The 15,438-nt window shown below is 31.6% G+C and overlaps 1 protein-coding gene across 1 annotated transcript; it reads left to right on the top strand.

The window, feature by feature from the left end:
• The first annotated feature begins 6,072 nt into the window (after positions 1-6,072).
• On the top strand, positions 6,073-12,732 carry LOC133307997 (WAT1-related protein At1g68170-like). Its single transcript, XM_061508580.1, has 7 exons — positions 6,073-6,421; positions 7,210-7,272; positions 9,960-10,076; positions 10,550-10,805; positions 10,999-11,157; positions 11,282-11,433; positions 12,154-12,732. Exons 1-7 carry the CDS (start codon positions 6,228-6,230, stop codon positions 12,458-12,460), a joined length of 1,248 nt encoding a protein of 415 aa, XP_061364564.1. The 5' UTR covers positions 6,073-6,227; the 3' UTR covers positions 12,461-12,732.
• The last annotated feature ends 2,706 nt before the right edge of the window (positions 12,733-15,438 follow it).

The following is a 15,438-nucleotide window of genomic DNA, read 5'->3' as shown; positions in this document are numbered from 1 at the left end:
TAAAAGTTTAAAAAAAGTAAAAGCTCAGTTGCCAAAATCTCATACCAACTTAACTTAACAGACTAATAGCTATCACGGGTCCAATAAAAAAGGCCCAACAACTCGTAGCCTCATCTCATCAAAATCTAAACACAAACCCACAAGAACGGGCAAAAGCTTAAAAAACGATAAATCAGTCCACATAAATAAAAGAAATTCAGAAACAGTTATAGGCCAAGACAGATAATTAGCCCAAAACAATTCTATCAACTCCTGTGCACTTTTTATTTAACCTTTTTCATTTAGGTTAGTTTCCCTTCTCTTCCCCGTCTCCCCAAAGCCATCATCAACACGTGGGTGTTGTTGTGACGCATGTTTGGATTATTGGAGCACAACAGCTGAACTTGCAGTGGCGTAGCCATGTTCTTCTTAGATGGGGCCTGGCCCCTACTGATTTTATAAAAAAAATTATTATTATATATAGTTTTATAATTAATTATTATTTGGTCCCTTCTAAAGTTAAAATTTGGCCCCATCTATGCTTTCTCTCAGCTAATAGCTTAATACATTCTGAGTGTAGTTGAAAATCTCAACAGTGTTTTCGCATTTGCTTGTTGTTCTCACAAAGTTAGAAATCTCAATGGTATTTGCTCTTAAATTGGTGCTTTTTTATTTTGAAATTTTTCTATTTTCTGTCCTTGATTTTATTTTGTGAAGATATGCTTGTTAGAGTGAAGTGTCTTTGAGTGTTTTGATCTTTCATGTTTCCTTAAATATTTGAATTGTGTTTATGACTTTATACACTCTCTCTTGATAAATTATGAAATTATGCAGCACTTCGATAGCATTTTTCAGAGCGACAAAGCCTATTGCATTTTATGTCGTTGCTCTTTAAAACAAAATGTTATTTTTTTTCTCACAATAACTATTTTATAACTAATTAGGAAATTGCAAGCAATTACTTAATACTTATACGATACAGCCCGCAATTGTATAAATTAACTCATGATAGCTTAGTGACTTACAACACCTTTATTTTAATATCAAGCAAAAGTAAAAAATGTGAATTCTAAATATATATGCAACTTGGTATTGGTTTATGATTCTCAAAGACCAGTGTTGGGATCCCTTATATATGAAATAAATAAATAATAACTTTCATCTCAAAGACCATTACTTATTATGTTGTGAGAAAAGTGTAATTCTTTTGTTTGGAATGTTTACTGGAAAGATTAGTGTTTTTTTATATGTTTGCTTTGATATATAATAGTTGGCTATTATTTATTTGAATTTTCAATGTTGTGACATTATTTAATAAATAATTTAGATAAATATGTTAGAATTTATGATAATTTTTTTTTAATAAATTTATGTAATTGTGATAAATATTTTGATAATTTAATGTGTCAAATTTTTTGACCCGACTAAATTGAAATGTTGGCTCCGCCACTCTGAACTTGCTTGTAGGAATGTAACAAAAGGAGGAGAAAAAGGAAGCTGAAGCGTGATGTAATCGAAAGGGGAGAGGGTATGGAAAGAAAATGAGAGTAGTGTAGAAGCAAAAAGTTACTTCCACTCGTGTACATGATGAAGCCAAGTGGCTATCGCTTTCATTTCCACCACAAAGGCTTACGTGGCAATTGCCTAAGAATCAGCACACGAGTTCTTGCTTATAATGGGACTGGCCAATTTTGCTTCTGTGGCTGCGTTTGCTAGTGCATCAGAAGTTGATGGAATAGTTCATTTCAATTGGGCTGCTTTTGGAGTGAGTGGATGCTAACCGAAGGAGGAAAGCTACCAATGAAGGTGTTTGAGGTATAAACATAAAGTTATCGATGAAAGTATTTTGATTGAATTGAATGATTATATTATAGAGTTTTTGATTAAATGGTTATGAGTTTTTGATTGATTATATGATAGACTTTGTATTTTGTTGCTCCTCTTTTTTAATATAAATTAAAATTAGTATGAGGTAAAAAAAATAAAACTTAGTCCGTGCATTATCCACATTTAAAATTTAAAAGTTTTTTCCATGAGACAATGTGTTTTTTTTTCTTTTGATATCATCTACTGGTTTATTGGTTACTCGGCTAGTCTAATTCGAATAAAGTGAAATCACATGGGTGACAAAGTTCTTCCTACCAAATTTTAATACAATTACATTCGTAGGGACTCAAATTCGAAACCACTGATTAAGTTGAAATAATCTTAGTGGTTGAGACAATCAATGTTTTAAAGATATTAATATAAAAGACCCTAAGATTGGTATAGTGGTATCTGGTAAGTGATTTGGATATGTTGTATCAGGTTATGTGTTTAATTTTCATTTATATAAAAAAACATTAATATAAAACCTTAAAACCATTTATGTGATCATTATAAAATTAAATCGTTAACCCAATACCATGCAAGCATTGATACTATCAAATGAAGGCTGCTTCATTTGCATAATTTGTAGAAAGGTTAGGCATAGCGTCCTTAAATTAATGTTTATTCCATAAAATATTAATTAGGTGGATGACATTGACAATTAGACAGTCTTTCCCATCTCAGTTCTTTGTCCCTAACTAGAATTTACTAAAGTATTTCTTAGTGGAATTTACTATAAAATGCATTCACATGCTTATATCGTAATCAACATCAATTGGAATTTGGAAGCACGTTGGCTAGAGGCTGCAAAAGATAGCAGGTTTCAAAAGTTTTGGCTCCCTTTAGTTTTTTTGGGAACAAAGTAATGGAATTCTGAGAACTCCACTAACCTCAGCCTTTATGTTGCTTTACAAATCGATCTTTCCTTGTTGTGTGCTATTGTGGTTATTAACTAAGTATACATAACATCCAAAATGGCATTTGCTTCTCCTTATATTCCACGCTAGATTAAGTCGAAAATGACACTACCTCTGATAATTGTCCCAAAATCGCACTGACAAAAAAATTAAAAAAATTTATCCGATGCTAAAAACAAGCATACGAATTGCCTTTAAGAGAAAATTCATCTCATATTCTTATTGTTGGGTATGGCTCATACTTCGCATGTTGATGAGGGCTCTTGTTGTCAGGTCAGCAGAAAGGCTAGGTACTATTGTGAGCCTCTGATTTAATGTAAATTTTTCTTTTCTTAGTAGTTTGTGCTTGGGCCCATGAATAACTGTTGTTAGGGTTTTTCTAATCCTATTTATATTCTCCTTGTAGACCGAGTGACTTGTAACGAGTGGCGGTGAGGTGAATATAGCACAGACAAGCTGGGCCTAACCAAAATTAGGTGAACCAGGATAATCACTGTGTCTATTCTCTCTTTCCCTTTTCGTTTGCGATTTGTGTGATTGTCGATTTCCAACATTGGTATCAAGAGCTTTGGTTCTATGGCCGGGGTTCCTGTGACAGATTGCGATTTCGCGATTTGGGGTTTTTTCTTGCCATAGAGAAAACTGCGAAATTGATTTGGAGAGGATGTCGACTGGACAATCACAAATTGAGGTTGAAAAGTTCGGAGGAAAATGGTTCGAGTTATGGAAGCTGAAGATGGAAACATGAAAGACCAAAACACTCAAAGACACTCCACTCTAACAAGCATATCTTCACAAAATAAAATCAAGCACATGGAAAAATAGAAAAATTTCAGAATAAAAAAGCACCAATTTAAGAGCAAATACCATTGAGGTTTCTAACTTTGAGAGAACAACAAGCAAATGCGAAAACACTGTTGGGATTTTCAACTACACTCAGAATGTATTAGGCTATTAGCCGAGAGAGATAGCATAGATGGGGCCAAATTTTAACTTTAGAAGGGGCCAAATAATAATTAATTATAAAACTATATATATCATAATAAATTTTTTTATAAAATCAATAGGGGCCTAGGGCCCATCTAAGAAGAACGTGGCTACGCCACTGACCACCACATCATCATCGCCGCCACCATCGTCACTACCACCCTCCCACCACCTATACGGCATCATTGTTGCCGCCACCCCCCAAAACCATGCATCGTCGGCCTAACTGCTTCGGCCACAACATCTACCACAACTAATTTTGCCCCCATGATCTGTTTTCGCACATCATTTTTAATAATTTTATACATTAAAAAAGAATTTTATTTTTAACTTCCAAATAGTTTATTTAGTTAAAAGATTTTCCTTAGTACTACACCCAAATGATAAATAGCTCTAAACTTAAATTGTAAGGAAGATTATTTTTTTAAAATTAATTTTATAAATTAAACATAGTAACTTTTGAATCAAAGAAACTAAACTTACGATTAAATAACACGAGATAATTATGTTGTGTCAATTATCAATTACATAAATATGATATGGAAAAAATATGGTAAAAAATATGAAATAAATATATAATTACAATATAAACATGAACTATAAATATTTATTTTAAAAAAAAAAAACCGCCTCCAAAACCGCCTCTATATGAATATATATAAAACCTAAAAAACGCCTCTGAAACCGCCTCTAATTGATAATAAAGAGGCGGTTTGACATATCCGCCTGAGTATATCATTACTTTTGAGGCAAAGTTGAAAAACGCCTCTACAACCGCCTCGAGATGTCTAATAAGGAGGCGGTCTTAAGATAACCGCATCAGAATTTATTCAATATTAAGGCGGTTTGTTCATGCGCCTCCAAAATCGCCTTTATATGATATTTGGAGGCGGTTTAGTTGAAACCGCCTCAGATAAACCGTCGGTATTTACCAATTTTCTTATAGTGAGGGTAGGTTTTGAAGGTACTAGCAATGAAGCTCTGGTTGTTAGAGGGAGGAGTGGTGACAAATCAAAGTCTGGTAACAGAGGTAGATCGAGGGGACGATTAAAGTCCCGAAATAAATATGAAATAAGGTGCTAGAGATACAATCAGGTTGGACATCTGAGAAGAAATTGTAAAAGTAAAAGCGTAGGTCTTGAGAAGCGGGAAGATTCACAACCTTCTGCTTTGGGTACAAGGAAGGAAGGATAATACACTTGAACTCACTTACTACGGTTGGAATATAACTCATTACTGATGGTCTTTCACCATAGACTTCTCCTGGACCCCGCTAATACTAATACTTATGCGTGAAAGGTTTTTTTTTTTTTTCTTTATCTAATGGACATAAGAAACAAAAAACTATTGCCACACGGCACTGGTTACTTTAATTTCCCAGCTGGCATACAAACCCACTAAGGGTATTAAATTAAATATTTTACGTGGCACGCACTTAGCAGTTAGCATATATGTGTATGTAGTAAATAATAATTCAGATTATTTTCTAAAATATTCAATAGTTCTTGTTGAGTGGGATAATAAATTTAAGTTTTTCTTCTTTAAAAATTTAATTTACACTAATTTACTAAAAAATAAATTGTATAAACTGAACTAATATGATGTCATAAAAGATAACAGGTGCAAAGAACAGAGCATATTCGAACGTTTTCCTTTGATGTTGGTGATTCGTGATTGAACCATAATAAGAGATGAGGTACCGATGGTGACCTATCAAATTTCATCAATGAGATTCATGCTGTTGGTGTTGACTTGCACTGAGACCTGAAATGGACCCACTGAGGTCCTTTGTATACGTGTCGACAAGGAAATGCAAGCAAGCGTGTACCCTTTTTTTGACATTCCGAATTAAACAAGTTTTTCAATTCATTTTGCTTCAGTTTCAAGTTTCTACTCATTCCAAGATTCTGAATAGGCAAATCCTTGAGATAACCGTACAAGCTGGTGTTGGGTCAAAGATCATAGTCAAGAAGATAAAAGTTTCTGCTTAAAGTATATATATGCCGATGACTTTTCACAAAGATTAGTGTAAAACCTTATGATTTTGATATGCAACTAGCATTTTATCCTTTAAATAACTAATCCACATAATAACGGATTAATATTCTTTTTAAATAAGTGCAAAGGGTGAGATGAGTGTTAAATTAAACGTTTATTATTAGGATTACTTGAAGAATTCAAACTCATGGCTTTATTATGATAATAGTTATTAGGTCGCATCTAATTTAAAAAGGCTGTAAAATCCATTGCTAAGTTGGAATTTAAATGTATCAATCACTCACCAGACAAAAACCAAAGTGGCAAACAAACTAAGAACCACCTATTTTTGTGCTTTGGAATTTGCGTTGTCCATAAATACCCCTCTCTCACTCTCTTTCTTTCACTTGTGTAAGTGAGCTTAACCTACTTTGCAGCAGTTTTGAGACGCCGTACGTTGTCGGTGGCAGTTGCGGTGGCGGTGATACTTAAGAGAAGATGAAGAATATGTGGAACATAGTGCATGCATTGAAGCCAGCGCTGCTAATGGTGTTGGTGCAGATTGCAAATGCTTGGGTCAATGTGCTCTACAAGCTCGCCGTAAACGATGGCATGAACTTGAGGGTGATTGTTGCCTATCGCTATGTTTTCGCAACTGTTTTCATAGCTCCACTTGCTCTCATTATTGAAAGGTTCATTCTTTAATTAACAACCATTTTTTCATCTCGATCGATTCTCAATACATATATATATACATGCTACAATCATTGTTTTTAATTTTAATTGCAATCTCCATTGCATTACTATTATTGAAATTACCAAAAAATAAGGACAAATATATACTCAAAGCGACTATTATTGAGATCGTAAAACTTCCTAAACTTCAATATATATTGCGGCTTTTGGACTGCAGTTTAAAACACTTATACGTTATAAATCAACATGTACAGTTACTTATTATTCCTTGTTCATTTTATATATATATAATATTAGTAATCATTTTATTTTTTGATTATATAAATTTTAGCTAAGAAAGGCATATATAATCAAGCAAACCATAGCAATTTTTTTCTCCATTAATATTGCTTTCTTTTGTGAGAAATGAGAAGCGTACATGGCTGAAACAGAAAGAATATATATCCTCACAAAAAAAAAAAGAATATATATATATTCGTATTCAATCAATATTTGGGAATGATTGTTTTGTTTTAGTTTTCCAATTTTTAGTGGGTACTGCTGTTTGAGCATTTGGATTCATTGAACCCATTTAAGTATGCATTGGGATTGAGAAATTCCTTTGAAGAACATGTCTATCCATAATCCATTACTATTTTAGATAACTGGAGAAGCAATAGCAACAGTGAAACGGCCCCACTTAAAGAAATCAAATATTTAAAGGTCAAATTAAGAACATGAAACAAGCTAGAGAGATCGAGATAATAATCAAATTGATATGGTGTTTGTTGATAATGATATGCAGGAAGACGAGGACAAAGATGACTTGGACAATACTGTTTCAGGCATTTCTGTGCGGCTTAATTGGGTAAGTATTGCGTTCTTTATTGATATGCTCCTCCATTATATTGTTTGATGCTCTTCTTGCGGTTAACTTTTTGATTTGAAATAAAGTCAAATTTGTGAAAATTTTGGGTGTACATGTGAATTAAGGGAGGCCAATTGTGCAGTCCACATCGTAATCAAGAGTAACTCTTTCTGGTCCGTCAATTGTCTTTCCATTTTTACATTAAAGTTCAGGATGTGGATCATTAATTGTTATTTGCTAATTGCTATGCACTTGGTAACTACAATTTACGAGACTTTTCTAGAGTTTAGATAAACCACTTTGCCCGACGACAACAACTTTAACTCTCTCTCTTTTTTTTATACAAACTTTAACGCTTTTTAAAAAAGAAAATTGAATGATCATTAACCATATAGTGCCATAGGATTTGGCGACTTTAAACTGATGTGTCAATTTAGAGCATCCGACTATGAAAATAAAATTTTAAAATTATACGTATTATTAAGGTTAATAGGAAATATTAATTATTATAAATATTTTTGAGGGATTAGTTAACTATTGATATTAATAACCTATTATTGTTAAAAAAATATTTTTATATTTAAAATAATAAAAATTTAAAATTTAAATAGGGGTGGATGCTAATGTTAGTCCCTCTCTCGGTTCATCCTTGATTTAGAGGAAAAAAGGATGTAAAAATTAACGGTTCAAATTTAATAAAATATAAATATATCTATAATAATTATGAAGCTACTAAAATAAGTTCTCTTGATTTGTCAATAATAATTAAAACACTTTTTTTATTCTATTTAAGTAAAATCCTTTATTTTTCATGCACACATTATTGCTTGAAGCAATGAAGCTTATTTCTATTTCAACATAGACAAAAATTCTTCTTATACATGGATTGCCCTGTGTAAATGGGTCAGGCCGACCTATAGGGGCTTACAGCTTCGCCTATATTAGGCCAAGATTAACCTATTACAAATACTAAAATAGAATATGCCTAGACTTTTAAAAAAACTTATTTAGAAAGCAGACTATAAGCTTTTTTATACATGTTGGGGCCTATAAGCCTACAGGTCGGCTTATATTATATTATTTATTTTAAATAAAATAAATAAAATTATTATTTTAAATAAAATTATTATTTTAATAATTTTGAATAATAAAATAATATTATTTTAGTTATTCTTTTAATTGTTGAATGTTTAATAGGCTTAAACACGCTAACAGGTTTAGGCCAATTCTTTTATTTTTTAAATATAGGTAAGACCAGACTTGTAATTTGTGGCCTACACAGGCTAACAAGTCATGCCAGACTCAATACTTTTTACACAGGCCTGATCTATTTAAGTCAAAGTCTAGTCTAACATAACCTATTTACATCCCTAACCCTCACCTCACTCTCCATTAAAGTCCGACTAGCAAGAGTGGGGGTGAGGGCAATATGCAATCTTACCCTAACATATTTTCTGACATATTTGTAAAGAAATTTTTTTTCGGATTCAAACATGTGAACAAAAAATAACTTTTTCACAACTTCACCTTCACCCTAACTATTTCAACTTAGAAAAAAATAAACATAATTTATTTCAACTTAAATCAGTAAGACAGTAATGCATTACGGAGGGGAGTCAATCTAATATTTTATATACCGATCATCTTTAAATTCAATTATAAAGAAATTATTCATCTTTCGTGCTTCTATTAAATCAGCTCAGTAAATTGTATAGTTTTTTCCTTTTGGTTGTAAAGGAAGTTGGATGACCTAATAAAAGAATAGTATGATAGGTTAACTAAGGGTGTGTTTGGGAGGGAAGGGAATCCAAAAAGGGGAAAAGGAAAATGAAGGGTAATATCTTCTCCTTGTTTGAGAGTTAAATATATGATAAGAGAGAAAAATAAAGAATTAATGAGATATTTTTTACAATTTTATCTTTTCTTAAAAAATTAATATAATTATTATATTTTACAAATAAAATTAAATTTAAAATTTATAAACAATATTTATGTGATTTTCATATTTTAAAAATAATTATTTGTCTAAAAAATTATTTTTCTCTCCCTTTTTTTGGATAAAATTATTTTCTCTCTCTAAAATTGTCTATTTCACATTATAACTAAATTAAAATTATTAAAAAATTTATAAATTGCATATATAAAAGCAAACCACTTATTTCAAAATAATGCGATTGGAAACAAAAAAAAATAGTTTCATCAATTAAATTCAGATAATTTTAAAAATAGAGAAAATAAAAAAAATTGGAAAAAGAGAGTAAGAACACATAAGTAATTTATTATATTTTCCATCTCAGACCCCGGGGAACTCTGATTTTAAGGTTGAGAAGAGTATTAGAAAGTTTTACAAAAAAATTCTATTTTCTTTCCTCATTTTTTAAAACTCACATACATGAGAAAGACATAAGCAAAACATTTTTCTAATTCCTTCAATTTCTCTCTTAATTTTGACTTCCAAACACACCATAAACGGATTTAGTATTGCTTGAGTTAGTGCTCTAGCTCATTGTGGATGATAATCTATATCTTCTTCTTTTTTTCATTTTCTTTTATTTTGTTTTGATTTTTATTTGGCTATGACGTAATTATCTTCTTATTAACTTTTTAGCTAGAGGTGTGCTCTTTCTAATGTACTATTTACATATCAAAGTGACGAAGATCTACACTTTTGATGATTTCATATGCAGCGGAGCATTGCCTCAAAATTTAAACATGGAAGCGCTTGCCTTAACTTCCGTAACGTTTACAACCGCAATATCAAACCTCATTCCAGCCATCACCTTTATCATATCCCTCTCCTTGGGGTAAGAAATATTAAATATAATTTTTTTTATGAACATTCATAGAATTATTAAATTTTTCGAAAGAGGTGACCACTCACATGCTATTATTATTATTATTTTTGAGTTAACTCAATCCTAATTACCTTTTTGAACCGAAATTTTTTTCTTTTCAATTACTCAGCTCATTTGCTACCAACTGAGCTACTATTATTTAGTATTCACATGCTATTTTTAAACCTCCCTAACAAGAAAGCTTCACTTTAACTATTATTTTTTTATACCTACTTCAATTAATTATATGTCTAATCCTTTTCGGGACCGCATAGCGGAAGTTTGATAACACTAAATTATTTTTTTCATTAATTAATTGTCTATTTATTTTCTTTTCTCATAAATCTCAATTTTTTTTAATCAAACAATTAAAGGACAAGACCGTTGCAATTTGGCCTAGCGTTATAATGTGAAATTTTGTTTCCCCCTTGAAATGTCTTCAGTTTGGAAAGATTGAATTTAAGAACAACAGCAGGGAAGGCCAAGATAATTGGAACAGTGACTGGAATTGGGGGGGCAATGGTACTGACTTTCGTTAAAGGCAAGGAAGTTGATATGCTGTCGTTCCACATAAACCTTTTCAATAACCAAAACGGCCACGTCGTACACACACATGCTAGCTCTGGTCTTATGACCATATTGGGGGCTCTCTCCTCTTTAGCCAGCAATGTCTCTTATGCTCTGTGGTTCATCATTCAGGTTTGTTTTGGTTTTGCAACCAACTCGATCTCCTTTTCAGGGTTTTAAATATTGATTGACTAATTACTACTGATGTGAACACATGCAATTTCAAATGCTGATCCTGATCGTTGATATATGTCACACTTTATTGTATAGAGAGATTATATATAATATATTTGGTTATTATTAATTTTGAATAATTGTAGTACAGGCAAAGATGAGTGAAAGATACCCATGTCCTTATTCAAGCACAGCTTTGATGTCTCTAATGGGAGCACTGTTATCCATTTCGTTTGCTTTTTGCCTCGAGAGGGATTTGAGTCAGTGGAGGTTGGGTTGGAATGTTAGGCTATTAACTGTAGCTTATGCGGTATGGTCCACTATTCTTTCCTTTGGCTTTTTCTTTTTTTCTTTTTTTCTTTTTTAGGTTATATATTAATGTTATCTTGTTTTGCACACGGCTAAAGAAAAATGATGTGGATTGATTGGTGTAGGGTATAGTGGTTTCTGGAGTGATGGTAGCTGTGATTTCGTGGTGTATACAAATGAGAGGCCCATTATTTGTGTCCGTTTTCAGCCCTCTAATGCTTGTAGTTGTGGCCTTTGCTGGATCCACGATTTTGGACGAAAAGCTATACGTGGGCAGGTATATCTGCTTTATTATTATTAATAGTATCATCTACCAATAATTAATGTTTACGCAATACACGTAGAGCCAAATTAGTCAAATTTTTCATCTCAAAGTCGTTGAATCAAAAAAGATCAATCAATGGTGTCACATGCTTATAAATCAGAGTCATTGATTTTTTTTATCTAACGGCTCTTAGATGAGGTATCAAATTTAAAATTTGACACTGGATCCTACCTCCGTTACAAAATGAAATTTATTAGTACTTTACAACTTCAAATGGTTGATAAACCATCTATTAATTTGTCCCTATTTACACATTTTTACTGTTTGAATGGACTGTTGAGTTGGATTTATTAGAAAAAGCAACATCCTGTTTTGGCACGACCCAATGTAAGGTCGGAGTCAAATTGAGTCATGGTGTTTGGACTGATAAAGATAAATAAAAAGAGTTAAGTCCTAACTTCCCTAATTGACAACTATAATTTTTGGCCTAATGATAAGTTTTCAATCCAACAATTGATATTAGGAATGAGGTTATGGTTCGAATCCCCGTGATGACACTTTGAATTGATATGTTGGGGAGGAAGAGATTTTAAAATTGAAACTATATGACATATATGAAAATCTCGTTAGGGCTTTTTCCGTTCAAGTTATTAATTAATGTCAAATTATTTTTGTTAAAATTAGTAGCAATGTTTGTTTGCTTTAACTAATTATTTGCTTTATTAATTTCAGCATCATTGGATCAGTGTTGATTATTTGCGGATTATACGTAGTTCTATGGGGTAAAAGCAAGGAGATGAAGAAGAATCATCTGGTGCCATCAGAAAGAACCCATGAATCCGACCCAGTTCAAATAATCGTCAAGTCTCAAGTTGAAGATAAAACCAACCATAAGAACAATACCCTTAATAATGCAGCAAATGCAGTTAGGGGTAATGAAGATTCATTAGAAAATGGAGGTAATAAGCATGTTACACATACACACTATAAAGGGAAAGAAGAAGAAGAAGTAATATATCGGAATGCCTCACATACCTAAACGTTTCATGTAACTTACAAAGATTGATATTATAGTACTGTAGTTTGATTGCCTTCCTTTTCCAATCGCCCAAAACATGCTATGGGCATTTTTGGTACTGACGGAAAAGGAAAAGCACTACTCAGCATAATTCTCTTGGGTTTTCACTATCTATTGTATCTGTTTGTTTGTTAGTATTTTTTTTTTTCTCCTTCTTCGTCTTGAAATCCAACTGTAAAGAACAAAGGGTGTATTTAATTGTAACATAAATTTGGATATGCTAACGCTTTGTTGTAGGATCATTTTAATTTATTTTTAATTTTAACAAAGATAAGTTTTTGGCATATATTGTAACAAACTTGAAGTGAGCAGCTACTAGAGGTGTTCGCGGTCGGATTGGATCGGATTTGGGAGTAAAAGTCATCCGATCCAATTTCTTCGATTTGATCATGTAATCATTTATTCGGTTTGGATTTTTTTTAGATCCGATCCAATCCAATTTTTTTGGTTTGGATTGAATCGATTTTTGTTTTTTTTAAATTCTAAAATTTATTTCATGATTATTGTGCAAGTAACATATTTTGTATATATTGACTTTGTAAAAAAAAAAATGAAATACAGTTATCCAAAAAAAAAATTGAAATACAAAAGCATCACTAAATGATAATATAGCTTTTTTGGGAGAGCAATGAGATATGGAGCTCTACGCAAATGAAATTTTGTAAATGAGATGTGACTAGACTTTTTCTTGAGTTTAGTTGATGGGATCATAGGTCTTGGGTTTAGAAATTTTTAGGCTATGTTTGGAGAAAATCCAAGTAGGTAGATGGGTATTATTATCTTGGATAGGTAGAGGGGTATATATATATATATATATATATATATATATATATATATATATATATATATAGAAAAAATATTTCTACAGTTAATGCATATAAGTTATCTGCATTTATTCCCAAAACGACGTCGTTTTGGTATCAAAATCTTAAGAAATTATAAATATAAAGACTATTATAATCTTGAAATAAATTAAAATTAGAAAAACACCATGATTTCTGTCCTAAAACGACGTCGTATTGGGCTTATAGCAGAACTGCAGTAACTGCAGAAAAAGAAAACCCTATATATATATATATATGAAGCTACAAAAGAAAATTAAAATAAAGAGTCTGAATAGGTCAAAAATTCAAAAGTAAATGTTACAAACAGACACCAAATGATGGTGGCTCAGTTGGTAATGAGGGAGCTTAGTAGTGAAAAAGAAAGGGTCTCAATTCAATCCCCACATGTTACCTTTGGGAGATGCTTAAATATCTTTTCGTCCCGCACTCCAGATTAGTTTCATAATCAGTTCAAAAAGTCGAAACTTGTGGAGATAACGATGAGCCAATTCATCTCAAAGAGGTAATTAGGGTTGGGTAATTCTAAAAACATGTTACAAATGATGTTGGCTCAGTTGGTAATAAGAGAGCTGAGTAAAGAAAGAAAATGATCTCAATTCAATCCCCACATGCTATCTTTGGGAGAGGCTTAAATATTTTATCGTCTCGCACTTTAAATTAGTTTCATAACTGTCTCAAAGAATCGAAACTTGTAGAGATAATTAGGGTTGGGCAACTGTAAAAAAAAATTTACAAACGGACAACAATATTATTCAATTCATTTATTAAATAAATAGTAATTAATTATCATTCAATAAGTATACATTATCGATTCATCATTGATTGGTTGAAAATAAGAGAAATAATTTAGAACTGATAGCTTTGTTAGAAACTGAAAAGTGATAGAAAGAAATTTATTTGGCACTTAATTAAGAATTATGTCACTTTATTAAATATTTTAACTTCGAAATATTTTTATCAGGAAATTGAGAATTAACAGATATGTGACAAGTGACAGAAAATAATTTTTTTAAAAATTGAGGTAATATGTAAATATCGCATTAAATATTGACTATAAAATTAAGAGACCTTAAAAACTAGGGCCTAGAGTTGACTTTAAAAGCCGGCCCAGATTTTTCAATAGTGTCACGGTAATTAATTTATTTGGCATTAAGACTTTTGTAGTTTTGTTCGTGGATTTAATATTTCTTGTGTCGTAAGTCGGGTATATTTTCTCTTTTTCTCTTTTTATCTTATTTGGGCTCATATAGGTCATAACATTTTTATATGTGTGTAAGAGATAAATTTATATCCTACGACATGAGAAACAATAAACTAGTGTTATTAGATCAGGCTTGAATCGGTCGGGTCGACCCAAAACTCGGGAAACCAATTATTGGACCAGTTCGAGTCAAGTATCGGATCAGCCACGTATCGGATCTGGTCAATACCAATCAAAATTGGCGACCCAGTTGTGTCATTAAAATCGGCGGGTCATGCATTTAAAAAAAAACAAATTACATAATTGTCTCATCTTGTCTAAAAAAATGTATAAGTCCTTTCAAAAACTTTTGTAGTTTTGTTTGCTAGTAGTATATTATCCTACACTGACCTCAAATTTTAACTTCGAAGATTGAAGCAATTTACGAAATAGTAAATTAAGATAAGGTGACATATTGATTCCTTACAAATCTATTTTTATGGGAAGCTAGAGTTTTTGGTAAATGTCTTATAATAAAAACATGGTTAGTTAAGGATACTTGGTAGAAGAATTATATGTGGATACATGATACTTGAATTTTCTTTTTTATTTGTTTATATCTTTTACAATATATTGTATGTGGTTACTATATATTACTTTTTTTTATCTCTACAAAAATTGTATATACTTGCAATTCAGTATAAAAATTTTTTACATGTATTTGAATATTTTATGGATAAAAAGTTTTTATGTTTTAATCTGGATCATATGGTTTAATCGATAACCCACTCGTTAAATCAGTGACTTAATATCTTAGGTCGGTTATGATAACATTGCAACAAACCCTTTGTCATATATATTTGATCAATTTTCGAAAAATGAAATCCTAGAGTGGAAGGAATGCATAGATATGT

Source organism: Gastrolobium bilobum, unplaced genomic scaffold (genome assembly GCF_033153095.1).
Source record: "Gastrolobium bilobum isolate Gb01-03AN ecotype WA unplaced genomic scaffold, APGP_CSIRO_Gbil_v1 utg30775, whole genome shotgun sequence".
Lineage (NCBI taxonomy): Eukaryota > Viridiplantae > Streptophyta > Magnoliopsida > Fabales > Fabaceae > Gastrolobium > Gastrolobium bilobum.
The sequence above is the reverse complement of the archived record's forward strand: the minus strand, read 5'-3'. Positions and strand labels throughout refer to the sequence as shown.

Bases quoted from the DNA above. Each gene is read 5' to 3' on its own strand.
- LOC133307997 (XM_061508580.1), top strand. From the start codon at position 6,228: ATGAAGAATATGTGGAACATAGTGCATGCATTGAAGCCAGCGCTGCTA. The intron at 6,422-7,209 runs GTTCATTCTTTA...AATGATATGCAG, and splicing joins CTTGCTCTCATTATTGAAAG to GAAGACGAGGACAAAGATGA. The intron at 11,434-12,153 runs GTATATCTGCTT...TATTAATTTCAG, and splicing joins GAAAAGCTATACGTGGGCAG to CATCATTGGATCAGTGTTGA.